The sequence below is a fragment of the Anolis sagrei genome, chromosome 3 (assembly GCF_037176765.1).
Source record: "Anolis sagrei isolate rAnoSag1 chromosome 3, rAnoSag1.mat, whole genome shotgun sequence".
In the NCBI taxonomy this organism is placed as follows: domain Eukaryota; kingdom Metazoa; phylum Chordata; class Lepidosauria; order Squamata; family Dactyloidae; genus Anolis; species Anolis sagrei.
The window spans coordinates 218,462,441-218,474,603 of NC_090023.1; the positions used below are offsets into that span (position 1 = coordinate 218,462,441).

The 12,163-nt window shown below is 38.9% G+C and overlaps 1 protein-coding gene across 1 annotated transcript in view; it reads right to left on the minus strand.

Moving 5' to 3' along the window:
- The window catches only part of HPSE2 (heparanase 2 (inactive)), a 156,748-nt gene that overhangs the window by 23,682 nt on the left and 120,903 nt on the right, over positions 1-12,163 (minus strand). The window contains exons 6-7 of the mRNA XM_060768196.2: positions 8,942-8,989; positions 1,760-1,853 (exon numbers count right to left, since the gene is read on the minus strand). Coding sequence (XP_060624179.1) covers positions 1,760-1,853; positions 8,942-8,989 — 142 coding nt within the window. The remainder of the gene's footprint in view (positions 1-1,759; positions 1,854-8,941; positions 8,990-12,163) is intronic.

Here is a 12,163-nt window from a genome sequence, read left to right on the forward strand (position 1 = left end):
CACAATATTTTTAAACATAAATGCACAAACATATAATGGGCATACAGAAAACACATTTTTCACTCATGTATAACATATATACAGGCAGCATGGATCTTGGAGAAGTTTAACTCCTTGTGTTTGTACATATATTTTATCTACAGTTGCCTTGAACTAACTAAAGCAGTAACAGTCATATGCAAGACAACATGCTGGTTAGACAACAACAGCTGGTTAGCATACAGGGTCTAGGGGTGCGTCTACAGTGTAGAATTAATGCAGTTTGATACCACTTTAACTGACATGACTCGCTGCCATGAAATTCTGATAGTTTAAGTTTGGCGAGGCACCAGCACTCTGGCAGAGAAGTCAAAAGACCTTGCAAAATATAGATGCACCTAGTTCTTCCTTAAGCCCTCAGGATTTTTATTTATTTATTTATCGTGTCAGGGGCAACCAGACCATTTGATAACAGCAACTCATGTGCTCTTAGAATAAGATATGACAAAGGTAGCAAGAATGAAGCAATCCTTATCATAACCACCTACAGCCTAGAAGGAAAGTTACCATAGTTCTGTACATATTCTAGCAGCATATTAAGTCTTGGAATGGGCAAATCTTTCCCACAGGCCTTGACTGCAAGACCAAGCTGGCCCTGGTACTTTCCCGAGTATCTGAAGTGGTGAAATGGAGATATGAGACTGGCATCAGAGATCTCAGCCTGGGAAATGCCCTCGTAACACAAGACAAATCTTGGCAGCACAGACATGCCCAGGACATGACGGCGCCAGCAAACAAAAGGACATCAGTGAGCAAAAAGGTTGCCAGTTTACAGCCCCATCTGCCTCAGCACAGGAGAGTTGACACTGTGCCTGGAAGGTCTGGCTACTTGCCAGGGCTTGCCTCATTACCTGAAGGCAATGTGTTGAAGCAATAAAACGAGGGAGAGGGAGAAAGGGGTTCATCATTTTAACTTGGCCTAATATTTGTGTTGTGAAGCTTGCAGCTCTCTTAACAGAATAACTCATCTCTTGTTAGAATTTGCCTGATAGCCCAGTTGAAAATCCTGCCTCAGATCAAGGCAAAAACTTGGCTTCTTATGAAACAGATGCAGTTTAATATCAATCAGTAATGGTTCAAACATTCCAGCTAGGTAGTCTCATTAGAAACTCAGCCACTGATGCTGAGCTCTACATGAAAGTTCACCATGCTTTCCTAAATTAAACACTGACCTGAGAACTATGAACTGTAAGATAACTCAGGGAATGACTATCTGATATCTTTATTCTCCAAAGCTGTGTTCTCCCCCCACCTCCACTTTCCTGTCTTTATCAGCCTGCTAAAACAGATACTACGATATCCTACTGGGTATTTTGAGATCCCTATGGCCTGTCTCAGTCCATAACAAATGCTCCCGGAATTGGAAAAACTACTACTTTGGACTAGAGTCCCCCCAATTCCTGAGGCAGTATGACCACTTTCCCAAGCCTTATCCAATCTCAATATCATTGTGGTGATGGAGCTCAGCGAACTTTGAACTGTGGATGTCCACTGGGAATCTCCTGCATGACTTCACACCTTTCCTGGACTTCCTTGGCTTGACCAGAAAGCCAGATTCCTTGAAGGCTGAGAAGTAGCCAGGTCAGACCCAAGTGAAACCCCTGCTTGGCCTTTCTAGATATGGATGTAGCAAACCCAAGCTCCATTCTCCAGAGTAAAAGCTCCCCACCCTTGGAGACATGCTGCCCTCTTGCCCCAGCCATCCCTCTCACTCACGCACTTTCTGGATTTTCCTGATCTGGTCAGAGAGTGTGTCTAACAGGCGCGTTTTCAGGAAGTCCGTCACCTTGGCCACTCGGCCATCAAGGTAGTAACTGGAATGAAAACGAGAAGGCAACAGTCAGAGAGGGGCTGCAGCTTATGTGCTCTCCCTCACCCTGGCTAAGGACCGCGCCTCTGATACCCAAAGGTTGCCCTATGATCTATATAAAATTAACACCTATTGACAAGCTCCACTATTTCCTACTATTTTCATTTATGTGCCTTCTGCCATAGAAAAAATCCTTACCACCTGTTTTTCCTAAGAGTTCCACTATGACTCTTTCTTCCCTCAGTCTTTCTTCTTCAGCTTGCCTGTACTTCCACATCTACCAGTACTAGAAAGTTGTGAATACCAAATCTCTCTTGCTTCCCATCTTATCCCTCTAGCAAAGTGAACAAGCTCTTTGACTTAGAACATATTTCTGTCCCCCACATAGTGCCTAGTTCCATAGCTGTTGTTAAATAGTGAAAAATTAGCAGGCAAACACAATGATAGCCCTGCTTTCCAACATGGCTATTCACTAGGCCCTTCTGCTCGGATCTGTAATTTCATTAACAGATCAAGTATAAACACGCTGGCTTCATCGTCTTATTTAGGGACAGATCCAGACATATGGGGAAAAGGGTATGTTTTCAAGTGTTAGAGGCTATTTAATTCACAGTAGTATCTGCTAGGGGACCCACAATGGGGACACAGTTATGGCCCAGAATTTGACAATTTCCTTTTCAAAAGGGATTCTATTATGTAACTTGATACCAAAGCAAATTTTAGTGTTACAGTTTAAAGACATATTTCATGATTCATTTCCTTGCTCATTACGAAACAAAATTGATAAGATAATACCATAAAGACACAAAAAATCTCCTGAGAATGTCTCTGGAAATTCCCCCCAAACACCCTTAAAACATAACTGGGAGATATTACTGATTATATATACAGCCCAGTATTTTCAGACCCACTCATCATATAACTTTTGAAGTATATATTCATTATGTTTGTATTACCTCCCCAAAGGTAACTTGTTACAGATACTGTATTCCCAGCTCTGCTATTTCCTCCACATCTTGGCCTGGCAGGGTTCTCCTTATGCATTTAATGATGCTATACAGACCCAGAAGAGAAACCAGTGTTTCAGCAATCACACACCGAACACATATGGTTCTCTATCATTAGTTTCCCCTATTAGTCACTATGAACTTTCTTGAGAGAGAGAAAAAAAGTCTAAGTACAATTACTGGAATTAATTAATAAGAACAAAGGACAAATAGTAGCAGAATAATTTTGGAAGCAAGTCAGCAGAAGTCTGTAGCCAGAAAAGTGCTGGGTGGATTTACACGTTAGGTTAGAAATGTTTTGATTGGGATATGAGAATAAAGCACTATAAAGTATTAGTTCTCCCAAGAAAATTTGGGAGTTTTTGTTTTCAACAATAACTTTGCTGTCTGAACTGTCTATTTTATCCATAACAGAAGAATACTGAGAGAGTGGAAAAACAACAACAACCATTTTTCCCCCTTAAAAAGCGGATTCCCAGGGACTTCCAAAGTCTAAAACCTATTCAAGCTGAAAATGTCTGGGATGTTCTGCTTATTCCATCAGGAGGACATTGCTGGTGAAAAATCTAACATAATTGGGTTATGATAGTGCTAAGGTATACAGAGTACAGGTAGTTCCATGGTTACTGTTGACTTGTTTTTAAAGAGAATTTGTATGTGAGGCAAAAAAGGTGCATTTTAAGTGTAACTCCAGTCAATTTTGTTTTGTATAGGATAGTCTAAGAAAAGGTTAACAACGCTGTGGTGTTTGATTTGCAGTCTGTGCCCATTTAGAAGATTTCACCTAACTTTGAGAAAAGTACCACATAGTTCTGGTAAATTTAGGAGGCAGCAGACATCCTCAGTGGCTTGAATACTGCTCTTTCCATGGTGATACAAGCTGGGCTTTTGTGAACAGGAGTAGACCCCAAACACTGAGCAGACAGGTGTATTTTCTTTGTGAAAATTTGATTTTTTTTTTAAAAAATGGTTTGTCTTGGAAACAATGATTGGTGATAAAAGTTTAGGTGGAGACACCTTTTCCCATGATCACTTTTGCAGGAGTGCATTTCACTTTCTAGGGATAGATATTCTCTCACTTCCTGTTGCCTCACGCCATTTGTAATGAGGAGTTGTTTTTAAGTCAGATGTTTGTAACTTGGGGACTCACTGTAAAGTAGTGAGATGGGTTTGGAATGAAAGACCTGTTTTAGAGCCTTGTGCAATAATGTCCTTAATTATATTCACAGTAGGTCCACTGAAATCAATGGAATTTAAGTCTGTGCATGTATGTGTTTACATGTGTGTAAACAGTATATATCTATTGTGTTTGACTGGATCCAGCCCATTGTGTTTCACTGCGTGCTAGATTCACCTATTATACTAAAAAGAATAATTTTCCTCAAAGTTCAAATACTTCACTTACATGATGTGCAACAGTGTTATTATGCCCCCCCATAACAAAAGGGATGGGAAGGAATTAATCTGGGGACTTCAGCCAAAATCCAGTTCTAGTACCAAACAGAGAAAATCCATTCAGCCTGTGGGAACCTGAACCAACCCAGATATATATTCCATTGATTCAAAAGACTCACTCTAATTGGGACTCAGAACTGACTCATAATAAAAACATATTAGTCTAATATTAGCTTAGTAAGACTAACTATCTAAAGTAAATTGCCATTGATCTGTCAGTGGACAGATGCTCTTGGGTTAATGTTTAGGGAATTAAGTAGCAGTTGTGAAGGAAGCAAAGCATACTTTTTCATTCCTACACAGAGATGTGCCTTGTAGCGAAACATAGTATTATTGCACCTTCTAATCCAATATTGGCAACCTCATTAGCAGCAGTACATGTCACGAAGGGTTCTAAAGCCCTATTTAATGGTCCCTGGTACTCTCACAAAGTTTCCCATCAAAGTAACTGCCAGACCTGGTTCTATTTAACTTCTGAAAGACAAGACTGGTCATGTTCAAGGTGACAAGGTGGAAGACATTGTATGTATATGTTTGTCTCAGAAAAAGCATTCCTTATGTAACAGTGAAAGGGAAATATTCTTCTAGTGTGGCACTGGCCACCTACAGTTTTTGTATGACCTTATATTAGCAACAAATAAATATTCTTCCCAACCTAGAAAATGAGTGCTGTCTGAATAATCAGCTGAACTCATTTATAATTGTTATATGCCCTTATTTGAAACATATGGTATTGTTCACTCTAACACACACTTCACATGGTCTGATCTGCTTTGTGGAAATAATTTTATTTCTGGACAAATAGCTGGACAAGCTAGTTCTCAGTCCTTCTAGCAATAGGCTCTGAACAGGATCAGTTTATACACTGAATATGAAGAGCAGCTCATCTACAAATCGTGAAGGAAGATACTGGCCTGGCTCAGTACTTCAGTTACCTGTGGTATGAGTTTATGTTGCAGCCCCCTGCCATGATGCCTTTGACAGAAATAAGGCAAACCAGTTTTGCTACTACTGGATTTCTTCACCTTTTGTAGCAGGCAGTGTCTTCATATCTCCCAGAAAGTGCGCTCCATATTCAAAAACAGTAGGAAGTATTTTTGTATTTTAAAGCAAATCCCTCCAAGTTGGGGTGAAACATTATGTCTCTTAGAATCTTATGATCACAACAGAAGTCAGGTTGGCATCATGGTAAAGAAAAAGGGAGGGGGTTATATTTCATATTACCGTGCATTGCTGTACCATACACCTGTCTGCTCAGTGTTTGGGGTCTACTCCTGTTCACAAAAGCCAAGCTTGTATCGCCATGGAAAGAGCAGTATTCAAGCCACTGAGGATGTCTGCTGCCTCCTAAATTTATCAGAACTATGTGGTACTTTTCTCAAATTGTATCCCTAATTAGTTTGCTAGACCCATTAGTCTCAGAGAGGATTTAATGAGCAGGACTTGATGGCTTCAGCCCAGCTGTTTTTGTTTTACTGCACTTTATGGCTGAGGAACCTTTGCCCCATTATCTGACCCCTCCTTTTATTTCAGTTAATTACATTAAAGCCACTTCCCAACACTTAGGAATTTCAAAATCTCTTTCTCCAGAAACGTCTGCTAAGAATTATAGCACTACTAAAACCACCTCACCTCATCTGCCCCTCTTTTTGTCAGTGGCAGAGAAACTGGTATCTTTCCACTGCAGCTTTTGAACTAAATAATATTCATGTGGCCACAGATAATAGGCAAAGTTTCACTCACTCGCTGATACTGAAACTTGATTACTTGTTTATTCTTGAAAATCCATAAGCTGTTTTCTATTCCATGTGCCACATTTCTGGATTCAAGCAATTTGAAAGACCTCCTTGTTTCAATCACTATGCAAGCATTTGAAAGTTGAACTCATCACTAATGTTTCTTACCTTGTTTGGGGGTACAGATTTGTGACATGGATTGTGATGGCCCCTCTACACCACCATCCTTTACCTTCACCTATTTCATATTTAATCAGTAATTATGAGTTACATATCCACCACCTCCATTGTGCCCAATGTGTCTCTTTTGATCGGTGTTATGTGTTTTTACATATTTTAATTGTTTAATGGTTTTAATTATTCAATTTAGATAGCTGTAAGTTTAATTCTATTTTAATGTTTATAGTCTTTAGGTTTTGCATAGTGTTGTATTGTCTTTACTATTGTTCAGCATTTTGTCTCTTTTAGAGAAAAATGGTAGAATAATAATAATAATAATAATAATAATAATAATAATAAGGTAAAAGAGAACAACAGTGGTACCAATAGTGGTTGTTGTTCTTGGAGGCATTCCAAGAAACCTTGAAAAGTCTTAATTTGGAGAAAACATCAATCCACATGCTGCAGAAGGCAGTACTTCTTGGAACTGTGCACATTCTATGAAAATATCTCCAACATCCTAGTCCCTTGGGAAGACACTTGGAACTAATGTGCATGTGTGCTGTGTTGTTATGTACATGTAAAATATAATAATAATAATAATAATAATAATAATTTGATGGTGGTTTGGTTTATAGTTCTCCCAAGTTCTCCTGAAGGCTAACATCCATTGCCTTCCAGAGTTGTCCCAGCCCTGTTAAAGACCATCCCCCTGAAAATGTCTAGCTAGTGCATGTTATCATTGTTCAAATAATACTGAATCATTTGTAGATCATTAGCTACTACAGTCAGCTTGCTGTTGCTATGTAGAAGCATCCACCATCTCAGTAGTAGTGTTCTCATGGAAATGATGAGTGGCTAATGCAGTTGGGCTTTGTTCTTCATAAAAAATATATGTACACTCAGACAAATTAACCCATTATCAGATATTACACATTTTTCATTTTCCTTTAGTTCAGACCAAGTCTTTTCTATTAACAGTATCTCCTATGGGGCAACTTTTCCAGAATCTGAACGTTCACTGTAGGTACCCTTCCAACAAATTGGTGCTCCCATATCTCTGCTAGTTAGAAGAATAAACTTCAATATGAAGGGCATTCCACAGTTCATGTAAAACTGTTTCTCAGATGTTACTATGTATTTCTGCTAAGTACAGTTTATAACAATGACTTAATGTTGTTCCAAGTTACTGGGATTCCAAGTTCAGTGTGAATATAATTCTATTGCATCTTCCCGAAAATATATGCATGCACTACTTGGATCTTCTACCAGAATGCAAAATCGTCTATATAGTCTGAAGCATTATAGCAACAAGGAGTGATGCTAAAAAATGGTATCTTGCTTCATTGTAAGCATTCATCTAGATAAGGTTTTAATTTCCCATCTTTGATCCTCCAGCTGTTTTGGACTTCAGCTTCCATAATTCCCACCAGCTAAGCCAACTATCTGGAGTTCTGGGGACTGTCGTCCAAAACATCCAGAAGATCAAAGTTTGGAAATACTGGTATAAAATGTTGCTGTCTACCAGTCAGCAGAGAAAGATAAGCACACTCCCCATCTTTGCTCAGTCAAAATCATAAAGTTTAAGTGAAAAGGTTGCCTTCCTCACTCAGGGCCAAGAAAGTACTACAAAGAACCCACTGACCCTTTACAACACAAGACAATTTCAGAAACATCAGTGGAACATCTTGCCAAGACCATAGTTCCAAGGATTATTCTGAAGAAACTGACAGTTAATAATACAACAAGAATAGAATTCCTAGGGTAAAAAATAATAATCAATGCTTGGCACTCAATGTAAACTCATCCTAACGCTATCTTGATAGGAAGCAAGACCAAGTTATTCCTTTGTAATTTGTTCCAACTGCTGTAAAAAAATTATTATTGACCAGATCAATTTCATTTACAGTAGTCTGGAAAGTTTGTTTTACTAACTACTCTTGCTACTTGCTTTTCCCATGGACTCACATGGACTTTTGGATTGGCATCTCATCTCTAAACATTGCATCTTTAAAAATCAGCTCTCAAGCCATCATGAATCCATAAGCTGCTTGTGGTATGTTGTATTTCATGTCTTCATTATTATGTGCTCTCAACAGATCATTTGACATTTATTTGGTGTCATCTTCTACTGTTACTATTTGTATGGTTGTTCAATAAAAGGTGAAAAGAAAAAAATGAAAAACCTATTACAACTACCACAATGGGATTTTTGTAGCTATGTTTTGCAAAAATAAAACCAAGTGCTTTCTGGAGTGTTTGAACGGGTTTGGAGTGGGGGTATGAGCATCTTGCACACCTCTGCACTATGGAAATCTCCAGTACCAAAACAACACATGCAGCACTATAACTCTTTACTCCATATGTTATCTTTCTTCCAAAAAGTTTGTCCACTCAAATAACCACTGGAGATCCACCTTGGTCAGCAGTACTGTTATATTTCCAGAATGCAGTCAAAACAAAATGGGGAGGAGGACTTCTTGAGTAACTTTTCTTAACCAGATCCTCTCCAGGATGTTTTGGACTATAACTCCCAGAACCCTCATCCAGAATGACTTGTGCTTAGAGATGACAGAACTAATGGATAAAAAAACACCTAGAGGAGTTTTTATCAAGTTAAGTAATGCTGCACAAGACCTCTTTTCTTCCCTCCAATTTTGTTCCCCAACAAAACTGCTTCTTATTTATTGAGTTAGTAACACTGGAAGAAATAGAGGAATTAAAAAAATACCTACTGTTGCCAGGTAACAGCATCCACTGTGTTCCCTGCCACCTTCATGAACCTGTGAGATACAGAAAATGGGTGAGCTTTGTGCCACAAGAGAATTCCTTGCACTGCATGCATACAAACACATGTCTCATATGCATATGCCACTTTCCAAGGAGCCCACGTACAACAGTCACATTGTCTACTTTGCAATGCTATACCACTAATCAGCTGTTTCCAGTGGTGATCCAAAAGCATATTTGAAAAAAATTTTTTACTCCTAACTGTGTCTATCTGTGAGGATGTTGCTGAATGGTTTAATGATAGTCATATAGTACCACTGCAACAGCCTTCGTGTTTATATTCGTGCTTTGCCCCAACTGTTCAGTCATTCAGTTAGCCTCCAAAAGTCCCTAGAACAACACTTAAACTTAAGACCAGATTTTTTGGGCTTCACCTCCTACATCTCAAACCAATATATTCAAATATCAAATGTTCAGCAAGCTGAAATACAAAACATCTTGATGACCAAGACTTCAGAACCCAATATAATACCTGATCTGAACAATCAAGAAAGCTATGGAGAAGATTTGTTCCTACAAAATGATGCAAATATACTATCTCAGAGAATCCATCAGGAAAACAAGAAAATGTTAATAATGAGTCTTACTTATACTAGATCTTCAAGCACCAGAACACATGTATGTCTTTGCAGCTTGGTGATGGGTGCACAGCACATATGGAAAAACAATTCCCTTAGAAGGGCAATTTTACCACATTACATACAGTATGGTTTCTAACCAACAACATGCCAAAGGGAACCTTTACTAAAAAGGCTATTTGAGTTTACATATGTTTCTCAACTCAGTCAATTTGATTTCTACATGAGTTTGAGACTGAATATGTTGTCCAACTTTTCATAATACTGTTATATTTTGATTTGGCAATGACAGAGGCAGTAGAAGCCAAGGCATACAGAGAGGCCAAATATGAGATAGGGATAATAAGCAGAAGCCAGAGAAGTTACTTTTTAAAACTGCAACTCCCAAAGTCCCCCGGCCAGCATGGCTACCGACCAATCTGGCTGGAGAATTCTTGGAGTTGTACTTCAAAAGAATATCTTCTCCAAGCTTTTGAAAGATCAGAAAGGAAAGGAAGCTCCCAAGAGCTCTGTTGGGGTTTTAATCTGAAGCAGACCAAGCCTGCATGTTTTCAGATATTCCCCAGTACTGTGGAAGCCATGGGGTAACAAGAGCAAAGTGTTAGTTGCAGTTCTAAAAGAATAGGCAAAAGGAATAGGAAAAGGTCTAATAAAAGAACAATGATAGGTATTTTGTATGTGTGTGCAGGCATGTGTGCTGGCTACAGCTTTTTGACTCAAGTTCACCTTGAAGGCAAAAAGCAGCTGGGCTGAATTGGAGGGGGGATTTTCTTGGGAAAACGGCACAGGAAGAAAAGCACCCCTTCCTGCTACACCACTACTCTAATCAAATGTTCTGCCTTTTTTCAGGATATCCAATCACAGACAGACCTTTACATTACATTTGTGTTGGTTTTTGCATTACTTTGTAGTGTAAACAAATTGCTCACAGTAGAGATATCTCTGCCATCACTGTATTCAACATGAGCTTGGGGTTCACAGTTCTTCATATCCTGCCTTTAGAACTACCAACCTACAAACTCTCTGCCTCATTTCACTGATTACACTCAGTGAGGTGATCAGAACATTTATTCATTTCAGCAGCCTCAACTTTGTGGAAAAAACTGTGCAATTTGTTCAGTCTTCTAATGCAATTGTATCTCTCTGCTATCTGGACAAAATGCAAAGGCAGAATGGTTTGCCAAAAATATTGCAGCAATACATGGCCAGTTCTGCACATACATATCCATTCCGGATGTAATGCAAAATAGAAAACTAATTTGTAATTTTGAGCAATGGACTTTTAATTAAAAGCATAAAAAACTTCAACATCAGAGATCTTTTTAAAATGTATTTAAATGTATATTTTAGATACATAAAACCACCATAAAGTTTAGATATATAACAGATAGTTTAGATATATAAAACTATGCTACAATTAAACTATAATTAAATAACTATAGAAAACTATGAATGTCTCACTCTATCTGATGGTTATTATCTTATATTAGTCTACTTATTTCTATCAGTAATATGATCACAATTATACTTAAAACAACATACTAATTCATGAATCCCTAAAGCCGGTAAATGCCCTCATTGTTGAATTCTATATGCTCAGAGGTGGAAGGAACTAGTTTTCTCAACACAAGAAAAATGACAGATGAAGATCTGTGAAATAGCAAAAAAGGAGGCATTGATTATGCTGATCATTAGAAATATATGATTCACATTTAGAAAGACAGGAACATGTTTATTACCTTACCTTTTCACAGTATACATTTTTTAAAAGAGCACCACTTTGCAATTAGCAGGTCTAAGTGCAGTGTTGTTGTTCATTTGTTCAGTCGTTTCCAAGTCTTCGAGACCTCATGGACCAGCCCACGCCAGTGCTCCCTGTCGGCTGTCACCACCTCCAGCTCCTTCAAGGTCAATCCAGTCACTTCAAGGATGCCATCTTGCCCTTGGTCAGCCCCTCTTCCTTTTCCCTTCCATTTTCCCCAGCATCATTGTCTTCTCTAAGCTTTCCTTTCTTCTCATGATGTAGCCAAAGTACTTCATCTTTGCCTCTACTATCCTTCCCTCCAATGAGCAGTCAGGCTTTATTTCCTGAAGTATGGACTGGTTGGATCTTCTGGCGGTCCAAGGCACTCTCAGAACTTTCCTCCAACACCACAGTTCAAAAGCATCTATCTTCCTTCGCTCAGCCTTCCCTATGGTTCAGCTCTCACATCCATAGGTTACTATGGGGAATACTCTTGCTTTAACTATACGGATCTTCGTTGCCAGTGTGATGTCTCCACTCTTCACTATTTTATTGAGATTGGACATTGCTCTCATCCCAAGAAATACGGTAAGCATCTCCTGATTTCCTGGCTGCAGTCTGCATCTGCAGTAATCTTTGCACCTAGCAATACAAAGTCTGTCACTGCCATGGTTTCTTCCTCTATTTCCCAGTTGTCAATCATTCTTGTTGCCATAATCTTAGGGGCGGGGGGATGTTTAGCTACAACCCAGCTTTTGCGCTTTCTTCTTTTACCTTGATTAGAAGGCTCCTCAGCTCTTCCTTGCTTTCGGCCATCAAAGTGATGCCATCTGCATATCTAAGGT